This window comes from Acanthochromis polyacanthus, chromosome 13 (assembly GCF_021347895.1).
Source record: "Acanthochromis polyacanthus isolate Apoly-LR-REF ecotype Palm Island chromosome 13, KAUST_Apoly_ChrSc, whole genome shotgun sequence".
NCBI classification, from domain to species: Eukaryota; Metazoa; Chordata; class Actinopteri; family Pomacentridae; genus Acanthochromis; species Acanthochromis polyacanthus.
In genome coordinates this window covers 30,526,620-30,548,648 of record NC_067125.1, presented here as the reverse complement: position 1 = coordinate 30,548,648, position 22,029 = coordinate 30,526,620, and the positions used below count along the sequence as shown (strand labels likewise).

The 22,029-nt window shown below is 43.1% G+C and overlaps 1 protein-coding gene across 1 annotated transcript in view; it reads left to right on the top strand.

The window, feature by feature from the left end:
* Positions 1-22,029, top strand: part of robo1 (roundabout, axon guidance receptor, homolog 1 (Drosophila)) — a 240,165-nt gene that overhangs the window by 112,895 nt on the left and 105,241 nt on the right. Inside the window, 1 exon segment of the mRNA XM_022192120.2 lies at positions 10,179-10,505. Within this exon segment, the coding sequence (XP_022047812.2) occupies positions 10,179-10,505 (327 nt within the window).

The window sequence follows — 22,029 nt, the reverse complement described above, 5'->3', positions numbered from 1 at the left end:
ATCAGAGCATTATTCCACCTCTGCTTAGTGCTTTAATGGTAATGATGGATGTCCTTTTTAAAGATGCCCTTCAGTAAAAATCTAGTTTTTTACCTTGTTAAAATGTCCATATGGAGTTTTTTATATGCTGGAAATTAGCAATCAACACCTTGGCTGGTCATTTCCATTTTTGAAAATTAATTAAGTCTTAAAACACAAATACAGACTGACATTGTTCATTCGTTACAAACTGAGATGAAGATTTCTTGAGAAGGGGTTTCTGGTTCAAACATCCATCCATCCATTCTCTATACACCGCTTTATCCTCATTAGGGTCGCGGGGGGTGCTGGAGCCTATCCCAGCTGAGTCGGGCGAAGGCAGGGGACACCCTGGACAGGTCGCCAGGCTACATAAACAGACGAACACTCACATTCACACCTACGGGCAATTTAGAATAGTCAATTAACCTCAGCATATTTTTTGACTGTGGGAGGAAGCCGGAGTACCCGGAGAAAACCCACGCATGCACAGGGAGAACATGCAAACTCCATGCAGGCCCAGCCCGGGATTCGAACCGGGATCTTCTCGCTGTAATGCGAAAGTGCTAACCACTACACCACTGTGCAGCCCTGGTTCAAACATGTATGGTTTTATTTCTCCAATATTACAACTTGCCATTGTGTAGCATTGCATAGTGTAAAGTGTTTGATCAGAATCGTTACTAGGTGAACTAGTGTGTTGAGCTGCAGCGAGTGGGGACGGATGTGTGGCGAGGGAGGCGAAGACTTCATAGATCTGCAACGGTGTAGAGTTACATCTAAGCCATTTTAAAGCAGGAAGGGATTATTTTCATAGAAAACCCCATCTAATTATGCAACTTTGCTACACAGAGATGAATTGTAGGGGCTAAATCAAAAACCTGGGGAGGAACTTTAAATCTTTATGGATTTCTGGGTAGCCAAAGACAAAATTATCCAAAGCACTTTCTTTACCTTTTGACTTTGAGCTGGGCTTATGTCCCCTGTCCATGGATTTACTTTTGCTATTTGGGTGAAAGAAATTCATTGATTTAATTCAAACCTCCATAGCAAATATAGGCTTTAAATTTGTCCAGTTTGTCTCTTTAGTATGACAGTGCAGACTACACCCTTCTTTGGAGCTGCTAATAAAATGGGGATGATGCATTCCAAAGACAAAAATATCTCTTTATTGGTTTCTTCACAGTTGATCACTTTTATATGGGAGAATTTTAGTGGAAAATCTGTGGAATTCTGTGGAAATGGAAAGAAGTGATGTCCTCAGGGTGGTTATTTCCACTTAAAAAAAAGTTTTGAAGACTCGTGATGATACGGATATTTCCTCTCTTGCATTAGTCTTCACAGCTGCCACTGTTTCCAACTCTGGAAGAAAACAGGTTTTCTTTGAAATTTTCCTCAGATGTTTAACATTATTTCTTCTCTCAAAAATAGAAAACTGGCAGATGAGAATTAAAGAGCTGGGATTCATTTGTGATCAAGTCCTATTCAGTTATAGCATGGAAGGAAACAGTATTTGGATAGATACATTGTGTACCTGGAGAGTTGGTATGTGTTTTGAGGAGAGGACGTGGTAAGTGGGTGCTGGAAAGCAGACAGGCCAGTGAGCAGTTGTCTGCAGAAGGAAATTTCTTTTTAATGCCAGACTGGGCACAGTCTCCCCTCTGTGGACGTCTAGAAAAAGGCTTCTTGGCAGACTTTGCCCCTTCATTAATTTTGACCAAATATTTACTGTGCATCACATGGCAAGCCTTACATCCCACTTGAATCTTTCCAGGCCAGGTTTGAACAGTTTGGGGCGATTTGTGTTCCATTTGGCTGGACCTGGGCCATGCCCCACTCAGCAGGCCCATGCTGGTGTCTCTGGGACTTTGCCACATGGCTCCATGGAGTCTTAACCTATGCTATAGGAGCCACGTTTCACTTTAATAATACCACCACAGCTACAGTATGCGAACCACTGTTGCACATGTGCACATACGCAAGCTTGCACACATTGACACTGCGGTGCTATTTGCTCCGTGCTTACCCTTCTAACCTAAAGGGCACCACAAGGAAATGTGCCAAGTTTCTGCACTCAGACATTACCATTGTGCCCTCAACTGAATGCACTAAATGAAATTCCCTTTCAGCAGCCAGCTGTCTAAGATTTGTTTTAGAATGTGTTTGGCCGAGCATTTAGAATAGCCTACATAAGCAGTTAAGGTCATCAGCTCTGCTCTCAGGGACTGTAATGCAACACTGGTCTGACACCAGGCCTGTATCACTGCTGCAATCAAATAAATAGCATTTAAAAAGCATTAGGTGCTTTCTTGCCATGCTTGCCCCGATTCACTTTGGATTCTCTTCAGAACTGTTCTTTTTTTGGCATTTGGCCCACATGCCATACTCCCTGTGGCTCGGCTGTGCCAGCTGAGTGTGCTGGTCCCTCTGCCCCTCCCCTGGCTTCCCCCCGCCTCCCACCACCTATCAGAGTCACATCATGGCTGGTCAGAGGAACAGAAATACTGCAGCCAGTCCAGAGAGTGACCTTGGAGAGAGCGGACCACCACACCACTTTTTAAAATCTAATTAAGCATACATTAAGCAGTTTTATTTACATTAACCCTGCAGTGCTGTTCCCATCCATTCATGTTTATAATGCATCCATTTAACTATATATTTATCTTTCAAAATGCTAAACAAATTGTTGTTGCTGAAATACGGTTTTATTAATCTCTAGAGGATTTCAAGTCTAGCAGCTCATGGAAGTAAGAAGGCGGCAGTGAGATGCTCACTATCCCCTGTTGGGAAATAAATGTACCAGTGTATTCAATTACCCCTGCTTCTCCAGTCCTGCTGTTGTAGAAAGCTTTGATGTATCACTAAGATCACACTGGTCAAACTTCATTAAAATGGCAATGCTGGAAAACAAAAACAAGAAGTAATTGCCTGCTCGCACTCCCTTGTGCTTCTGTTTCTGTAATATCGCCCATACTCTGAGACTTGACGGTGCTGCATACACAAGCTTACTAATAGAAGATCTAAGCCTGGCATCTGTGCTCCATATTAATTGCAGCCCCTTTTCCTGGGGTCTGTGTTCTGCTGAAGGAATGACATCCTTGACATCGATGTTCCTGAGAAATAAGGGCTGGGTTTTCTTCTCAGGTCATCGCTGTGAATGTGTAGGGTCAACATGAGGAGCCTATGAGTCTGCCCACATTGTGAATACATTGATTGATAGATACCAGATTGACTGACACACATGCACAGAGACAGACCGACTCTTTGCTTGCATCCAGCCTGCTCTGTTCAGCCCATCTGCCTGGTCTCCAGAGCCAATTTGACAGGCAGCTTCCTAACAAGCATTCCAGTCTTTTCCAATACAGATTTCCTCCTTGTCCTAGTGAATTGATATAATAAAGAACTTGCATTTATCCTGCAGGAATGAATTCTGCCCTCTTGGCCTGCTACAGAGTTTGACAGCTTTTGTTTGTGTGTAATGACACTCACTGCAGCAGATTGGCATCAGGAGGAGCTACAGCTCAACAGCAATTGTGTCCCCTGGGTTTCTGTTGAAAATGTTTCATTGTAAAGCATATTTTCCTCTTGTTATGCCTTTTCACATTTATTCATCATTATTTTGTTGCTGACAGTCTATGTAAAATTACTGTGGATATTTAAATAGCGGAAGCAAGCTCACTCTGTAAAATTGATGAATGAAATAAAGCCATTCATCTGTTGTTAGGTTTCGAGCGGAACAAAATGTCTGTGTTGTTTTCAGTTGACTTACAAGGTGTTTCATGACCATCAGTACTCCTTTATCATGCTTGTGATAATGCATACAGCCTGGAGCAGTAGTGGAAATACTGCTGCTATTGTTTTAGATTCAGATGGGGGCCCCAGAGCAGGATGGGCCCCAGCCTCCCAGAGGAGCACTCTGCTACGCTGTCTTACTCCCAACCTGGCCTGCCTTGCCTGGAGAGAACCAGGGATGCGTTTCCCAGCTGACACAGCCAGGAACCAGGGCTGGTGCTCCAGGCTTCGAGACCTGATGAGCCGTCAGTGTGACTATCGCAGAGCCTCGGAGCTCATGTTAGTAACCCTTGGCCCTGAGCAAAGGAAGGAGAGCAGTTGTTTATGGCATCATCAGCAGATTTGTAACATCTTTATTGCAGCCGACAAACGAGCAACAGGATGATCAAAGGCAACAACAGCGATAAAGTGATTTTGATGTGTCTAAATATTTTATCAGTTCCTGCCTGCAAAACTTTACGACTGAAGCATATATTGTAGTTTTAACAAGTCACAGTTTTTTTTTAAAAAGGGGGAAAAAAAAGTTTCTTCATGCCTTTCTATTGTTTGAAATAAAACACAATGAAGCAGATAATGTTGGGATCCTTGTGGAGACACCACAGCAGGGTGACTGTTGTTGGTTGTTTTCAATACTTCTTCATCCTTGCTGAGTGTCTTTTCCTTAACAGTAACAAAGAAGCTTAGTGTTCTGTTTATATTTTACTTTGCACAATCCACATTTCACTGAAATATCAATGGCAGCATTGTAATTATCTGTGAGTGCTCACTTAGTTTCTATAACAACAAATGCAGGGAAACAATCAAACAGGATAGTGCTGGGTCATAGTGTTGTGTAAACTTGCAGGTGATACACTTCAGGTTTGTTTGGACTGAAAAAACAAATTTGGATAGAGGTACTATTTTTTTGAAAGCTGATATCGGCTTTCAACTGCTGCTGTAGTATTAACGGGGTAACCAAACCCTGTTCTGTTTGGTAAATGGAGACAAAGAGATGAGGAGAGAAAGAGGCCATAAAGATATCAGTCATCCCCCTCCATCACCCCACCTCGGGATCTCCACACACACTCACACACAGGCCTCTAATCCTGCCTCTTAGGAGTGTAAGCGATAGCCTTGTGTAACATTAAAAACAGGTCTGATCTGATGCAACTGGCAAAGTCATTCATGCAGTGCATTCCAGGGTGGGATTCTGAGGTTGAAACCATAAAAGATTCAGTTTCACTTTCCTGTTAATGTCATCTGATCAGTAGGAGTACAGTGCCTTGCCTTTTTCTCTCCGTTTCCATCTCTCCCTCTTATCTCTGCCCTCTCTCTCCGTTATCTTCTCTAATTCAACAGTAAAGGGTGCCTTTTCTTCTTGTGTTCAGTCATTTATTGGCCAGCTGCGTCCCCGAGCAGGCGTGGCTCCAGTCTCCACCTGGCTACCCCGAGGGACACGCCCTCTGCTCTTATCTCTGCCATAAATCCCTCTTAAGTCCCCTAATCACAGATTAATGGCGCTGTAGATAGGGAGTGCTCTACTGTGCTTGGCCTTCCTTATCACTGATCCATATTCCATATCTCTACCGTTGCTCAGCTGGTCATCTGATATGGGGTGTGATGATACCGCACAGGCTCCTGCAACACCTCCCAGTGTTGTGTTTATGAGATTCTGTGACCTTGAGCGTCTTTATGGGGGGAAATTAAACTTTACCGCAACTTCATTCGGATAATCAAATGAAACCCTCGGCTGGCATCCTTTTGTCATACAGATCTGAGTGAATGAGCCAGTATTGTGAAGTTGTTTTATCACTGGAGGAAGTCGACACATTATCCCGTCTCCCTACCTCAGGGGACCACAGTAACAACAGATCTAAATTGCTTCACTGTCCTTCTCCCTTGTGAGTTGTCTGGGGTAAAGGGCAGGTGCCTGGCTGCCTTCCTCTTCCTCACACTCTGCCAAGATAGTAGCCATGGAAAAGAGCTGTGAGAGACAAAGGCACATTTATTTTTTTTTAAGCTAGGGAAATCACTGGTGCTGAACTGATTACTTGAGCTAGGTGATTGTTTTTCCAGTCTTTTTTTTTTTCACCTGTTTTTCTGCTTCTCTCCATCTATGTATGCCAGTTTCTCATATATGGACTGTTCTGTGAATAGCAGTGAAATGCTGTGCACATAATGTTGCCTCTGGGCCTATATAAGCTTTTAATTGCAAAGTGTAAAAGTGCTGTGTTTAAGGAATGACCCTGGCTCTAATGGAGTAAACTGTGTCTGGCTTCTTCTTTTTTTTTTTTTTACTGCTCAGAGTCAAGGTTGTTGCATCGTCTTCTTTGCTTTCAGTCAGAATAGTTGGATCGATTGCTACCTCCCAGACATGTAAGCTTTGTAGCACTACAAAGCTGTGGAGTTGTAGACCTTATTGTTTTTTTGTGTAGTTTTCATCTTGGCTATTTACAACCACATTAAGACGAATTCTGTAATTATGCACAATTAATAGTGCATGTCTTTGTGAAAGGAGAAGTTTAGATTCCAGTGTGATGCTCAGTAGGTCACATTATGTTGTTTGCATGATAAGTAGCAGTCTGTCTCTTATGCGTATTATTTTTATCAGATCAAGGAAGCATGCTTATCTTGTGGAATAAAGATTCACAGCATCACGTTGCAGGATGAAAATCAAATTTAGCCCCAAGACACAGATTAATCGATATGAAGCCGGTAGCCGTAATCTTAGTATACAATTCATACCTAGTGATCAGCAGAATGACTGCAGATTCTTGAGAACCATCCCAAATCCCATCATCATGCCATGTCTATCAGTGACTGGAGGAGCCTAGATTCCAGATTGAGTAAATACCCTGAGGTCTTCATGAATCTGTGCATGTGTACAGCATATGGGTCAATGTCTAGGTCCGGACCCTTGTGGTGGCTGTATGGATGGGTCTGAGCCTTCTCAATTCACTGTGCTCATCGTTGCTGTCGGGCTTTGTTGTTCATTATAGAGATTGCTTTTACAAGAAGGAAAAGTCACAGAATTGTTGGTTTTTTTAATTACCTCCACAGCGAGTAAAAGGCTCCCTCAAGCATAGTTTAACTTTGCGTATGTGTGAGTGTGCCTATGTGAGTAGATGAGAAAAAAAGAAAAAAGCAACACAGTGCGCTCCAGCAAGTGAGAGGGTTAAGGGAGAAGGAGAATTTTGCCTCAGGCACCAATCGATCAGATCCTTGCAGTAGAAGTCCCAGCTTCCCTTTGGTGAGGCTGTGTATTGCATTAGCTCATCTCACATTCTCTGTCTGGAAGCAAAGTGAAGCGGTGGGGGGAGGCAGAGGGGGATTGAAAATAGGAAAGAGGGTGGTTGAAAGCAGCAGAGGAGAAGGAAGGGCAGCGCTTTGAAATGAAGGCAGGGTTAGACAACTCAAAGTGAAGCGAGAAAGAGATGGTGAGCAGCTTGGTTCAGCAGTGAAGTGTGCATTCTGCTCGTCTCCTGTTTCTGCCTCAGATTTGGTCTTCTGTGTGAACTACAGGGACGGAGCAAAGCTGGCTTATTGTCCATCTTCTTAAAGCTCACACCTGTAGAGGCGTTTGTTCTATGACTGAATACACCGCCCGTGTGCCTTTTTTGCCCTGGTGAGGGGTAATGGAGCTGAAATAACGCGGGTCACTGAAAGTGTCTGTTAGGATCAGCTCGGCAAAGAAGCCCCCACACACATAGAGTATACACACAAAGAATTCAATCAGGGACAAGGAAAGGATAATAGCATTGTGTAACTGATACATGCTTGCACCCACTCACTGTTCAAAACTCACACACCCTCTCAGGAATCGCACCCAAAACACTTATTAGAGTGCCATATGAACTGCGGAGTATTTATCGAGGGGCTTATTCTTACCAGCTTCTCTGTATAGGACACTGCACCCCACTGTATATTGTATTCTCAATGTGCATGTTAATCATGCTGATCCGGTGTAATCATCTACAGTAAACAGTCTCTGATCAAACACAGCACCTCCCAGTGCACCGCTCCCTTCACAGTGGGCCACTTCTAAATAGTTAATGGTTCCCCCATAAAACCCCAAACTTCAGGCCGTTTCAAATTAGAGAGGAGCTATCTAAATCAGGAAGGGAACGGGGGAGAGCAGATAGCAATGGAGCTCTTCAAAGTCCTCTTTAATAAAACATATTAGCTTGCCTTGTCTGGTGGAGTACAGTGGTAGTGGTGCAGTTGCTGTGGTGGGAATGAGCTTGTATATGTTAGCAGACTGAGAAGTGTTAGCTTGGCTCTGTGCTGCCTGGCCAAAGGGTCGGGCCTTGTTAGCATATGGTCGGTGGGTTCAAAAGAGCAGGTTACAAATGAAGGTTAATTAGCTGAGTAGCAGCTCAGACGGCTCCAATGGCCAGGAAGCTCTGATATGTATTTTTTATAAACTTTATTCAGTGCCAGATAGTCGACTAATTCATTCTAGCTACAGGCTTGATATGTCGCTCTCTAATTCTCCATCTGCTTCTGTCTGTCTCTCAGAAATGCTTTAATCTACAGATATGTTTTTTATACTCACAGAGTATCTGACATGCTGGAACAAACCAGTTTTAGAATTACAGAGATTTCTGTGCAGGACTTTGTCATGTCGCCACAAAAATATTGAAACATGAACTGATTAACTATACTGTAATTGTTCCAAATAGAGTTGATGTTGGTGGCAAATTTCTAATGCAGCATTTTGTAGCATGAAATTGCACTACATCAATGATATTGCTCCATCTTTAGCAAAGGTCTGTAATCTGAAAAAAAAAAAAATCCTTGTGTACTGTGTTCATGTTCACAGGGGAATTGTTGGACTTCTCTCTATAATACTGTAAGACCTTAAGTGCCCTGAGATGGCATATATGTGGCTTTGGCACTATATAGATTAAATTTAATTGAAATAAGCTGTCTGTTGCACCCTATTATTTGTATTTTTTTCCCACGACCACATGCAGCATTTACACATGCCTCAGAGTAGGCAGTTTCATGAAGTCTGAATGGGAAATACAGTGTTTGTGCAAGATTTATGTAAGAACAGGTAGAAAAACTCCAGCCTTGATAACCGTTTAAGTATTCCTGGTGATAACCATCAATCAAGTCATTTTCATAGCCTATCATAAGCGTTAGTTTAGCAATGACTTGAAAAGACTCCCGATCATGATGCCCTTCATTGGGGTACTGGATTAATTATATTCCAGTGACCACACCACACATTTGTGCTGAAGTGATTAATCTTTCCATGGAGCTGTCACTAATTATGCTGACTTTACCTAAAATATGTGGCAACCACAGAAGATGCCTCCTCAGCACCGTTTTTTGTAGGGTAACAGGGGATGGGCGGATGGCACATAAATGAGACCGTGTGGCAAGTTCACGGGATGCTGGGTAAATTAATTGCAGGCCTGTGCTTCCAATTAGACCCAACTCTCTTTAATTGGTGCTGAATGGGCTCCAAAGGCCTCTGCTGGTAGATATGGTGAGGAGAGAAGAGCTCTCCTTCCCTTTCTCTCGCTCTCTCTCTGCAGCATATACACTCACTTATGTGTGAAGGAACACAATGAATTCAGTGCCATTAAGTTCCACCCTTCAGGAATTAACAACAGGAAACTAATTTGCATGTAAAGCAGGTTTGATAGCCACAGCTGACTGGCCAGAGAGCAATAGTAATGACCAGAGATAGCAGTGGGGTGTTAACCCCCTTGGTACTCCTGTTGACACTGCTTTGGCTGCTTTGTCTTAGTTCAATAGTGTAATCTCTGCTCTTGCCTTTTATCTTATCTTTTATCTCTTAATTTCCTTTTACCTCTGAGGTGTGTCATCTTCTTGTTTACTGTTGCCTTCTTTTCCTTCTTTTCTGCTCTTTGATCTGAGAAATGACAGTCACGTAGCTGCAGCAATGTTAACCTTTACTGAAGGAGCTGTTGCTGTAATTAAAGGGTGACTTTGTTCATAGATTGGTAGCTTATTTGGTCTTTGCTACTTGCATAAGCAGTGCTTCTTACTGCTTACCAAATGCATCCTGCTACTTTTAAGTTTTGCCTGAATGTAGGTGTGATATGCAAATGTAACTGCAGTGGGCATGCATAGTGTGTATAGCTCAAGTTCAGAAATGTATGCCTGAAGCTGAAAGCAAAAAGGACCAAAATACAATGTATTATTCAAGCAGAATACTGACCCTGTACGGGAAATGATTCCTACTATCAGTTGCTGATTAGATACATCCACAGAAGGTATAGTTGCTGTAACAACTGTTACTGAGCAAGACAAACCCTACAACGCCATATTTTGTTGTAATATAATTAATAAGGACATAAATTCTTTCAAAATCCTTGCAGATGTCAATTTTCAGTTTTGCCATTTCTTCCCAGGATCCCGTCTGCGCCAAGAGGACACCCCACCCCGGATTGTGGAGCACCCATCTGACCTGATTGTTTCCAAAGGGGAGCCCGCTACTCTCAACTGTAAAGCGGAAGGGCGGCCAACCCCGACAGTGGAGTGGTACAAGGATGGAGAGCGGGTGGAAACCGACAGGGACAATCCCCGATCGCAGCGTATGTTGCTGCCCAGCGGCTCCCTCTTCTTCCTGCGAATCGTCCATGGACGACGCAGCAAACCGGATGAAGGTTCTTACGTCTGCGTCGCTCGCAACTACCTGGGAGAGGCAGTGAGCCACAACGCCTCACTGGAAGTAGCCAGTAAGTGCAACATGTCTTCCTATTCCGTCTTTGTCTCTGCTGTGGGTGTGAATGGAAGAGTTTGGGTTCAGATGGAGCTGAATAGCAGGCTCCAGTTTCTTCCAGTGTTTCTGGGCTCAATGTGTTCAGTGAGTTGGATAATCTCACAGGAGATGGGCAGGATGTGTTTGGCCCAGCAGTCTCCGTAGGCCTGTGGAGCCTTGGGGGAGAAGTGGCCTGATCATTCCAGGGTGAGTGCTTCTCTAAAGGGCCCTTGGTAGGTGGTCAGGAGCTACAATAGAAACAAAGTCCTTTCTGTTTTGGCCCTTCTTCTGCTTTTTGTCAGAGAGATAGATATGAGGTTTTATATCGAAAGGAATGCAATCATTGCATCTGTGTTTAGTCATCTTTTAATGGAGAGCTTTCCCTCTTATTTCACTGAAGTATCAGAGATGTCTTTTATTGTCAGCTGTACTCATGCAATAACAGACAAGCTTTGCTGTAAAGTAGATTTAAGCGTTTCTATGGTCAACAAACAGGCTTTGAGACATAATAGTTAGGATAATATTTGGCAGTCGTGGCTCTGAAATGTAGAAGTCAACAGTCTTTCTAAATCCTTGTTGTGAGTTGTGACCTGTGTTGGCATATTTGCTCCCATGATTCTTAAAAGGCTGCTGTCATTGGTGAGGTCAGCTCTGCAGATATATTATCTCTTTGCTCTCTTGACTGGCTGAGGAGGGGAGCTCAGTTATCAAGCGCTCCTCTAGCATGCCCAGAGGCTGTCACCAACCCGCTGACTGTAATCCAATCAAGATGGGGAAAGAAAGAATGATGTGTGAGTGTGTGTGAATGAATGTGGAGTGCCAGGGGTTGCTGGGCTGGGCATGAGCTGCTGGCTTTTTGTAATGGCATGACGTGTCAGTCAGATGCTTGCTGTTCAGTTTTGGATTCAAGCTGTAATTGTGGGAATTCTTGGATATGCAGATGGGATGAGCCTCCTTTGTCAGCAAAGTGTAATATAAAGTAAGAAGCATTAGATCAGACACAGGGTTTTTATGATGTATTCCATGAGCTCTGCTTTTGAATTAGGTTTAGACGTCTTGCTTTGGGTGAGCTGCAGAAATGCAGTGCAGACTGGTGGTCAAGATGCTGAGTTGTCCTCATGTATCTTACAATATATGTTTCCAACCGAGCTTTGGCAGCAAAGAAATGATAATTCTGCATAATTTAACAAAAATACAAGAGTGTCCAAGTTTTGCACATTTACAAGTTTTCCACTGGTCATACTACGAAAAATATTTTCCCCATGTTGCAGACAATATACAGTGTTTATTTCAGAGGTGGATTTTTTCAAGTAGAAAAACAAGACACTTGGCGCGAAGCATCAGGGCCAAAGTACCATTGGCTCCGTCTCAAGTTTGGGCTGCTTATTCTGTATAAGGTTCAAACAGACCCATAATGACAAGCCACTGTGCTCCAGCCCTCGCTCTCCTTCTCACTCAGCTGGTGTCTCTCGCTCACCCCTCTCTGTAGCTCATGCTTAACTACATATAATTATGTTGTCGGAGCAACCAAGATGGAACTTTGCCGGCGAAAAAAAGGCAGAAGAAAAAGCAAAAGTGCAGAAATGCTGAGATTTCTTTACAAGCCTGCATTTAAACTCCAGAGTGAAGAAACTACAAGCCATAAATCTGACTCATGAGGGTATAAGAGAGTTCTAAAGCATTCTGGATTCTTTGTTGTCGTTTAAGATGCTTGTCATACTGTTACTGTTATGAGTCCAACATTGTAGTCTGAGTGTTTTACTCAGAGTGAGTTGGGGGCTTAATTTCCAATGAAACTCCAAAGAAGGAAGTCATGGTTTTAATTGTGTTTACTTTGCCTCGCTCTCCCCCTCGAACGTTTTCACTTTAAAAGCTGAAATCACAACTTTTCGGAGATGTTGTTCTAAGAGACTGGCTTTTACCGTTTTCCGTCTCACCAGCGATTGTTAACATAATCCAAGTTTCAACAAGTCCTGTTTTGCCAGGCTATGAGAGCTAACCCAGTTTGTTTGGTTTATCATTAACCACATGTACAGTACAGCCTTCAATCTCTCTATCTGAGTCTCTTAACCCAAAGCCCAGGCTAATGCAGTCACCATGAATCCTGTTTGCCTTGTGTATTCAAACAAGCTTAAGATAGGATTCTGCTCCCATTATGTTTTTGTTTTCTCTGAGTTAGAGATGTCATCGTCAAATAATGAACTTACCGTACTGTGTGCCTGAAGACAGCCAGTTGATAAAGAACAAACAGGAAGACCACATTGGAATTGTTATACATTGTCATTAGAAACTTTTTAAAACATTATGATTGTCTCTTTAACTTGAATCTCCAGATGTAATTCATGCTTTGCAAAACACTGAACAAAGAAGATTCTAAAAATCAGAGTGAATTTTAAATTGATAGGAAAAAGTAGATATGCTGTTGCAAGAGAAAATGGATTAATACAGTTGCATTGAATCTATCTGAACTAAATTCTACGTGACATGGTATAAATCCCATCAAGCTATGATGAAAGCATGACAGAATTTTTCAAAAATTTTGATTTTTTTTATTTGAATGCTTATGTTCACCTTGGTGAAAACAACTGAAACCTGTTACTATTTTATACAAGGATGGGAATCAATACAGGTATTATTAGTAATAATTAATAGTTATTTCTATGTCTGTGTATGAACACAAGAAAGTCATCAGTTAGAAAGAAATGCAGTTAGTTTTATGTAGTAATCACTGACAGACACATTACCACAACAAGCTATGTGTGCACAGTGTACTGTATAATCTGTTATATGTCACAGTAGATTCCTTGACTCAGTGCTCTGCATGGGGCCCTGAGAGGCTCTATGAATAGCTTGTTTCCCTTTTCCTGGATGTGGAGATAGTAAAGTGAGGTAATGGACGGCACACTGCTGCACTTGAGCAGGCGATAACCTCAGGGCCTGCTGTCTAGTGGCCTGGCTGGCTGCACAGAGCTGACCGCACAGGGTTGGCTGCTGGCCTCACATCCACACACAGATTCCTCTCTCCAGAGGCAGCGTTTACTTTTTACAGCCACTAACAACAGAAGCGAAGGGATGTTTACTTAAATTTGGTCCACTGCATATAATTCCGTTAGGCCAAGTTTATCTCAGAGTCTCATTGATCTTTATGCTGCTGTGAAATCTCTGTCACCGTGTGCAGCCAGCTGGCTTTGCTGGATGTCTGATTAGTGGGGGAAGGTTGGGGTGTCAGATGTGTGGAAGGCAGCAGGGTTCATCCTGACAGATTTTGGTCCGTGCCTAAGGGTCATCTGCCGAGTAGAGGACAGTTGGCTGGCATGCGCTTGTCTGAAGGCAGCAAAGCCACCTCCTACTGACGCAAGGACCCGGCTGTCTCTGTTGCAGGACATCCGTTGTACTACATCTGTTGACTCTCAAAAGAGTTGGGGTCTTTATGTTGTACTCTTCAGCACACCCCCTCCCATAGTATCGCAAACCCCTCCTCTTGACACATTTCAGTTTACTTTATCTCACATTTCTTCCCTCCTGCCCTCACTCATCTCCTCGCTACCCACTGCAATGGAATGAACCCTGAAATAGCTCAGTTCACTGCAAAATAAATATTTGTCACACTGTTTCTGTTTTGCATTTCTTTAACTTATCACTTGAGCAGCAATATGGTGCAAAAGCTGTTGTTAAATTTAATCAAGTTCTTGCTTACATCTGTCACTCTGTTGTATGCTATTTTGAGGGTTTCGTTCTCCGTTTAGGCTTCTTTTTAAGCTCAGATAATGTTGGGAAGCAAATGTAAAATGAGACTAAGAAGTGAAAAGAAATGGAAAAAAATTGTAGCTGCTGAGAATAAGAGAGCAGAAGCAGGCTGATAAAAAAATCAAGACAGCTAAACCCCAGCAGAAGCAGCAGTGAGTGTGCTGGCAAGCTGCCAGGGGACTGGAGGCAGAGTGTGTTTCAGCTCTGTGGCAGTTATTTGTCTCAGGGAGGTTCAGAGCAAATTGGTGCAAACGGCACAGCCAGGGTCTGCTTCATGAGTCAACATGCAGCTGAGGCGTGGGCTCCCCACCACAGACGCTCCTTGGCCTCCACTTCAGTCTGTTTCATGTCGGAATGCAGACCCCTTCCACAATCTCCAAACCCAGTGATGTCTGTGCGTGTCAAAGCTAAACTTGCTAAGAAAGTCTCTGTTTCATATTAGTGTGAAAAGTTTAGCATGTATGATGTTGACAATGGCACAAATTCCTTTATACTGATTAAATAAGTACTATTTTAGTTTATCTTGTTATGGATACTTGCAGGGTGTGTGCTGTTGTTTCAAGGCTATTTTAGTCCAGTGCTGTTAATCTTGAAATTACAGTACATTGAAAACAACTGGCTACTGTCTAATTACACTCTTCGTAGCACATAACTGTCAGCTCAGGGAAGATATGTCCAACACATGCATTTTAATCAGTCTCCAGCTTGTCCATATATGCAAAGAGTGATTTTTATCATGCATGTTATGTGTGGTCTGTTGAACCTTGCGTCTTTGGCACTTCAGGCTGTTTGCATAAATCAATGCAATCCATGTAATTAAAGCTGGAGTGTCCACTTGCTGGGTTAGATCAATAGGTAAATGCCATTCTGAGAGGAGAATTTCTGCGATACACAAAAAGGCTGACTCTTCCAAGAATGTATGGAGTTTCTGATAGCATGAAGCGCTCACTAGTGACCTTGATACATAACTTAAAACCATGTTGGGGATTGTAATTAGGATGCATACAGGCATATATGACCTGAGCAGTGCACCCATGATTCGATTTGCGTCACTCATTTCCTGTCTCTGCAGCATCTCCAGTTCCCCTATACTGTTCTTATTGAATAAAAGTGAAAATACTAAATATAAATCAACAAATTCTGACTGTGTTGTTATGCATAAGATGGATCCTGGCAGATATTGGCTGACATAGTTGACCCAAAATGTGGTTGTCACTCCCTGCAGTGACAGCAGTCTGCTGTGAGGGGGAAGAAGATGCTCGTGTCGCTCTCAGTCATGTAAAAATGTGTCAAATGTCACACTGATTTTGGGAATTTTTAGAACACGGCTCTCCCAAACATGCAGTCAGTCGTATCCTCGCCCACACACAGCCCTCCCCCATCAAAACTAATACTGTTGGCAAGATGGAAGGCCAAGTGTTGAAAATGCTCACCACGGGAAAGAGTAGAGCAGCAGCAGATAAGAGCCAGAGCAGAGAAACGGGGCAGCTTTTTAACAGTTTTAGGCGCTTTGTGTTGTTTTACAGCGAACACTGGCACCAGGCCTAAAGTGAACACACATCCTGCAGAGTGAGAGAAACTAGTATGAATGGATTTGGTTTACATAAGAATGAAGCCTCTGATAGAACACGACTGGGTGAGGCAAGATTTCCTGTGTTTGAGGAGTGTGTGTCTGTGTTCATGTTTGATTCCATCAATCTGTCAGTGTGTGTACACTGGTCTATTGAACAATGTCTAGTGGAGTGTTGTGTGAAGAAGACTGTACATGAGCTAAAGGGGCAGGTGTACAGACATGGATAAAGGAGCCTGCTCAAAGTCCCATCAATCACTCCATGCTCCACCCGTCGCTGACAGCTTACTGGGCCAGGACAGACAGGGGAGACATGTCCTCCAAAAGCACACCAGAACCCCTTCATCCCTCCTTCAATCTTGTTTCTTCCCAGAAGAAAAAAAGAAGCTGGGCACTGTTTAAAAAATAGCCAAAATAACAGGCATTTCCATGTGATTCACACTCTGTGTCTTATCATCTGCATTATCAGATTGTCATGAGTGTAATTTAGGGGGAAATTGCACCATAAAACCATAAAAACAGAGCCTGGGTGAATGAGGTACTTTTTAATGGCAACATAAGGTATTTTTTTTAGAAGGCATGGGTTGAATTAGTCCCTTCACTGTGATAGATATTTGCTCGGTCGATCCCACTCTTCGAAAATAAGGGAGGCAATGCTTTGAATGTGCTTAACACAGCTGTTTCACACTGACGTCCTCTTCTACTTTGCAGTTCAGATCTCCCCTCGCTGTGCATTCATGTAGGAAATGGCTGGTCTCTGTTAACAAGGATGAGAATGCTGACTTACAGAGTCCACTTTAAGCGCTTTCCTCTGTTTCTGTGAAGGTTTCTACAGTCCGTCTAATTACATACGCTGACATTGCCCAGATATCTCAGGACGTCTTTGAAAAAGTAGAACTACTACACAGCTCTGTGTCTGGGCTTCTGGACACTTCACTGAACGTTTGTGCGTCAGAGCTTTTTCTTTTTTTCTCCTCTAGTCGCCACAGTGACTCACTATTCATCTCTGTGTAATCCCTGCCTCTGGCTATAGTGCAGAACAGGAGCATGGGTAGGACAGCTGCTGGCTCCCACGATAGTGAAGTATGATATTAACATTATGAAGTGCTAGTCTAGAGCAGATAAGATGCAGTATGTGAGCTCTTGAGTCCAGTGGTGCTGTGCTACCACTCAGAAGGACCACTGATAGAGTGCCTTCACTTCCCCTCCACTTTAAAACTATCCATGTTGTTTGTGCGTCTTCCAGTGTGTAGTTGCAGAGTGCACTAAGTGTGATATTTTTATCAAGATGTGTCCATATTTGTATTAGCTATGTCTCTGGCTCTGCTCCATATTTGAAAAATGCTCTCGATGGTAAGCTGTGTGCCAGTGCTTGTGAGAACTAGATGAATGTATGCTGCTGACTCTAATCTCCACTTCTTCTGCAGAGACCTGGGTATTACTCTTGTTGTGGGGTGTAATCTCCTCTTGGTCTGAGTCCCTCCTGTGGCCAGAGAGGCTGCTTGTATGTGTGTTTATGTGTCTGTGAGGCTTGTGCGCACATTCGTGCCCGCATTCTGATGTCTGGTCATATGACGAGGCGTTCTGCTTGGTGGACATGCTCTGGTTATTAAACCTGGGTTAAGCCCTCACTTGAAACCTTCTATCATGCTCCTCGATCCGAGACGATGGAGTTAGGGAGGATTAAGGAGTTTGGAGGCTAGAACTTGAGGGGTTTTCAGACAGCATTTTGGCAAAGTTGGAAAAGTGTGCTCAAGGGGGACGCTCAGTCGACTTCAGATCAGAATGCAGGGATCTTGTGATGGCCTGATTTCATGTCTTCCTGTTGGCGACAGCTCTAGCTAGAGTCATTATGTCTTTTGACTTGTCTGAATACACTTAGGGAATTTCCTCAAATTTGGCACAAATAGTCACTTATACTTGATGATCTAATTAAAATTTGGTGGTCACTGTAACCTCACAAAGATGCAATTATTAACTTAACAAAATGTCACAGAAGCATCTAATAAGTTAAGATGATGAAGTGATGACATTTTCAATACAAAAGGTCAACTTCACTGTGACATTAAAATGTTCTGCATAAACACTTTTCTGGACATTTTTCAGCATCTTAACTCAGGAACAACAGGAGACATGGATGTAAACTGCAGCTCGACTGGTTGATGGAGGCTTACAACTGTGAGGTGGCAATTCTTGTTTTCCCTGGTCCTCAGTATTCATTCCCAGGAGACAGACCGCCAATTTGCCATCTATTGATAGCTTCTCAGTTTCCCTATAACTCTCAGATGTATAGAGCCATCAGCCAGGAGCCCTTGGTTTAAAGTACAGCAAAAAGATAACTGGTGAAATATCAGGCTCATAGCAGAGTTTCAGCACCTTTTGCAAAATGAAATAAACAAAGTTATGCATTTTTTTTCTTTAACATGCTAAACATATATATCCATTTGGCAATGTAACAGTCATATACTACTTTCACTACATTTAAGAAGCAGTAACAGTGAACTGTGGCATTTTTGCTGCAAGTATAGCAGTATATTTCTTTAATCCTTAGCATGAATTGTATGTATAATATGTCGGTTTAGAAGGGTTTTTTGGGTGTTTAAAAGCAGTTGGGGGCCGTTGTTGCCCGACAGCATCCACAGACAGGCGGATTCTGCTCAGATTCAGTTGACTGATAACACAGGAGACAACGTCTGTGCAATATCTGCCTTTTTGTGATACACCTTCCCTTCCAACATGCTATCTCCTCTTCTCCTGTCCACTATTTCTCCCTCTACCTTCTCCCCGCTGTTTTGCTTTCTCACTCTCCTGTGACTTGATAAAGAGAGAAAGACTGAAGCAAGGAGATGGGTTTTCAAGACGAGATGGGAGGGGGGAATGGAGAGGAGAGGAAAAAAGAGATCTGAAATTTTATCAGAGTTGTAGCATGTTGCTGAGCCTGGAGCGTGACAGGCAGGACGAGTCGGTGAGGTAAGCAGCAGAACCAAACACTGATAATGATCTGCCTTGTGCTATCCGACTACAAATAAAATGCAGTCTTCTTGCTGCTGACTGTGTATAGTCACAGCCCCTGCCATCAGTCAATGACAAACGCAAACAGGGGATACATGATGGCATTCAGTTGTCATCTAATTGTCCTTGGTTGCTGTGGTAGCTAATCTGATCATTAAAACACCAATTGGGAGAAAATGAGTTTCTCCTTGTCATGTCAAGGATACAAGAGTGTGTCCAAAAATAGTCCCGGCATGAGTGCAAGTTGCTGCTCATTATCACAGTGTAGTTCTTATGCAAGCTTTCTGTTATCCTGACCTTTCTGTAATGCTAGCGGTTCATTTCTAAGCCCCTGATACTCTGCATGCTAGCTCATGTTACAAATGAATGGACTTGACTCCATTACCACAGTGATTCTGCACTAACGATAAAGCACAAGAAAAGAAATGGATGAACCGGAAAATCAACAAACTACCAGCGAACAGAATTAAAAGTACACAGGTCGTATCTGAAAGGTTTTGTTTGACGTGTTTAAGCATCTGTCTCACCTTATTAACTGGGAGAATGTTGTTTATACACCTTGGGCTTAACCACATGTATGTTGAGCATAATCAATGGAGAGTATGTAAACATATACAATAGTCTAATTAGGAGCAGAAGGAGAAGGGGCAGCTCAACTGAGCAATGAATAGAACCGAAACACCCTCACCTCTTCATTGTGCCTGTTTGACCTTTTCTGAACAGGGTGTGGCAAGGACACAAAAGGAGCTCCATGTAACCATATACTGGCAAAGAGTTGGATAAAAGACAGACAGGAGGACGTCATGTGTAAAAGGAGAAAAGTAGAGAGGATCCATTGAAAATTCAAACAGTAGCCAGTGTTGCTGTGGGTAAGTTTGAAATAGCTGACATCTGACTCATTGAGGCCCGGTATTGTATGACCATAGTGTTGTTGTTAGGCTCGGGGGTGACATTTCTATTCTCCCCTTCCAGACCTCTCTCTCTCCCCATGTTCCACTAGTATCACATTCTAATCTGTCAGTGGTGCCTCAGCTCTATTTAGTCGATTGGCTCACATCTGATGGATCGCATAGAAAGCCCTTCTGTGACCACGCAGGATATAGCTGGGCTTTTTCCCAGAGTTCTTTACTTCCCTAAATAGCTTAGGATTTGATACTTACTAATGCCAGTTTTCAACACTTGTTTAACCAGTATTTCTTTCTTGTACTTGTAGTGGAGTGTTGTTCACTCCTAAGAGGCTCGCTGCAACTCCCTACCTTCACCACAGCCTGCTTGTAATATAACCTGTTCCATGTTTGGGCTTTAGAACCTATTTTGCTTTCTCTGTGGGTATCATGCCCATAATCATGGTGTGGTAGCAGATGATCCTGGGACCTGGCCTTTGCATCCAGTCGCATTTTTCCCTGCCAATGGGATTAGTGGAGAGTGCCGACTCTGCAGGTGGAGGCCTAAGTTAATTTACCCCACTGTTTGGAGCTATAATAGCTTATTGATTGCCTGACAGAGATGTAAGAAGCAACATTGGAAGGGCACAGAGAGGGGAGAGAATAAGTTAATCATCACTCAGTGTGTTGCCAGGATTTAATCACATTACCCAAGGCTCACCACTGCCATGTAAATTCACTTTTGACGTCTCAAGAGTCGGTGTAACTGCTCCGAGACAGACGGAACCATGCTGACAGTGAAACCTTTCTTCAGCTGCGGTCTGGTCCCTGTCGGCCTGGTACTGCCTGCCCAGCACCCACCTCTGTCCTGTGGGATGCACACTCCCTGCCCAGGGGCCCCAGCTTAATTCATTCTAAGCTGTCGGGTTAATTTTAGCTATGCTACCCAGCGGTGACCTCCATCTGCTATAGTGCTGCTCAGGTTGTCTGTAAAGCATCAGCCTGGCCGATCCAGACCATCACTCCCAGACAGCTGGTTGGCTCATCACTCATTTCTTCCACCAGTCTTTCCCAGACTGAAGTGCTTCTGTGCAGTGTGTATATATGTGTACAGTACAAGGAGGAATGACTTTATATATGTGTGTGTGTTTCTCAGAGGAACTCTGGCCCATTAGCGCTGCCATCATATGCACATTCTCACCATGGCTGGTTACCTGGAAACTGCACATGTTGCTTTCATTTGACTGGTGGCCTTCTGGCTGCCAGTATTGACTCAGAGAATACTCCTTTATTTTAACTGCTTCAAGCAAATCTGCTATTTATACTGTGCTCCACGTCACTGAGCTGACTGTAACAGAGCTGCAGAACTCTTTTATTTTTTTGACCCCAGCTGAGCAATCCTCCGATATGGGTTTTATGGGGTCGATACCGATACCAATTATTGGTGCGCAAGAAAGATCGATGGACCAGTATATATTGCATGTAACATTATATAGCATGTGATAGCAGGAACTTGTGATTCATTGCTAGGCTTCTTCATTATTAAGGGTGACTATAACTGAATATGTTGCACAGAAATATGAATTTATGTGGGATCGACTGAGATTGATCAGTTTTTGTGTCTTCTTTTTTATTCTCTTAATATTTCATTAATCTATTACTTTTGTTGTCCACTAAGGTCCAGATGTTTAAGCATTATTAATTATATTCTTCCAGTCTCTGTTTCAGGTTAATCTGTGACTGTGTTTTAACTTAGCCGCTAGCCTTTAGCATAGCCTTAGCCACTGTGAGAGATGCTAAATTCCTGGTTTGTGGCAACGGCTTGGGTTTGTTGTTCAGTTTATGCAATCTCTGCTTAAGAGACGTTTCTGAGCACACAGAGTGACTACAGATAGAGAAAAGAGACTACATCAGAATTGAAAGTTGTGCATTTAATCGGTCAGTAAATATACTGATACAATAATTGGAAAAAAAGCCAAATGTCGGCCACAAGAATTGACCAAGCCAACGATCGGTCTATCCTTACTTCAGCTTTGCCAGTCAAAACTGATTATGCGATTATCTTTTACGGCCAAATCTGGTGCTCATCATTCTTGCTCTCAGGGTTGGGTGAGGGTATCATGTTGGCTGATGTTTACACTGACAGCAGCAGAACGGGCTTTAGCTGTGGTTGGACTTTGCCCATGCTTCAGCCTGGCTTCTATCAATCTGTCTGCACCCAAACACTCAGCTAACCAAAAGCAAAACAACGGCACAGAGAGGAGAGAGGTGAAGGAGTGAGATAATGT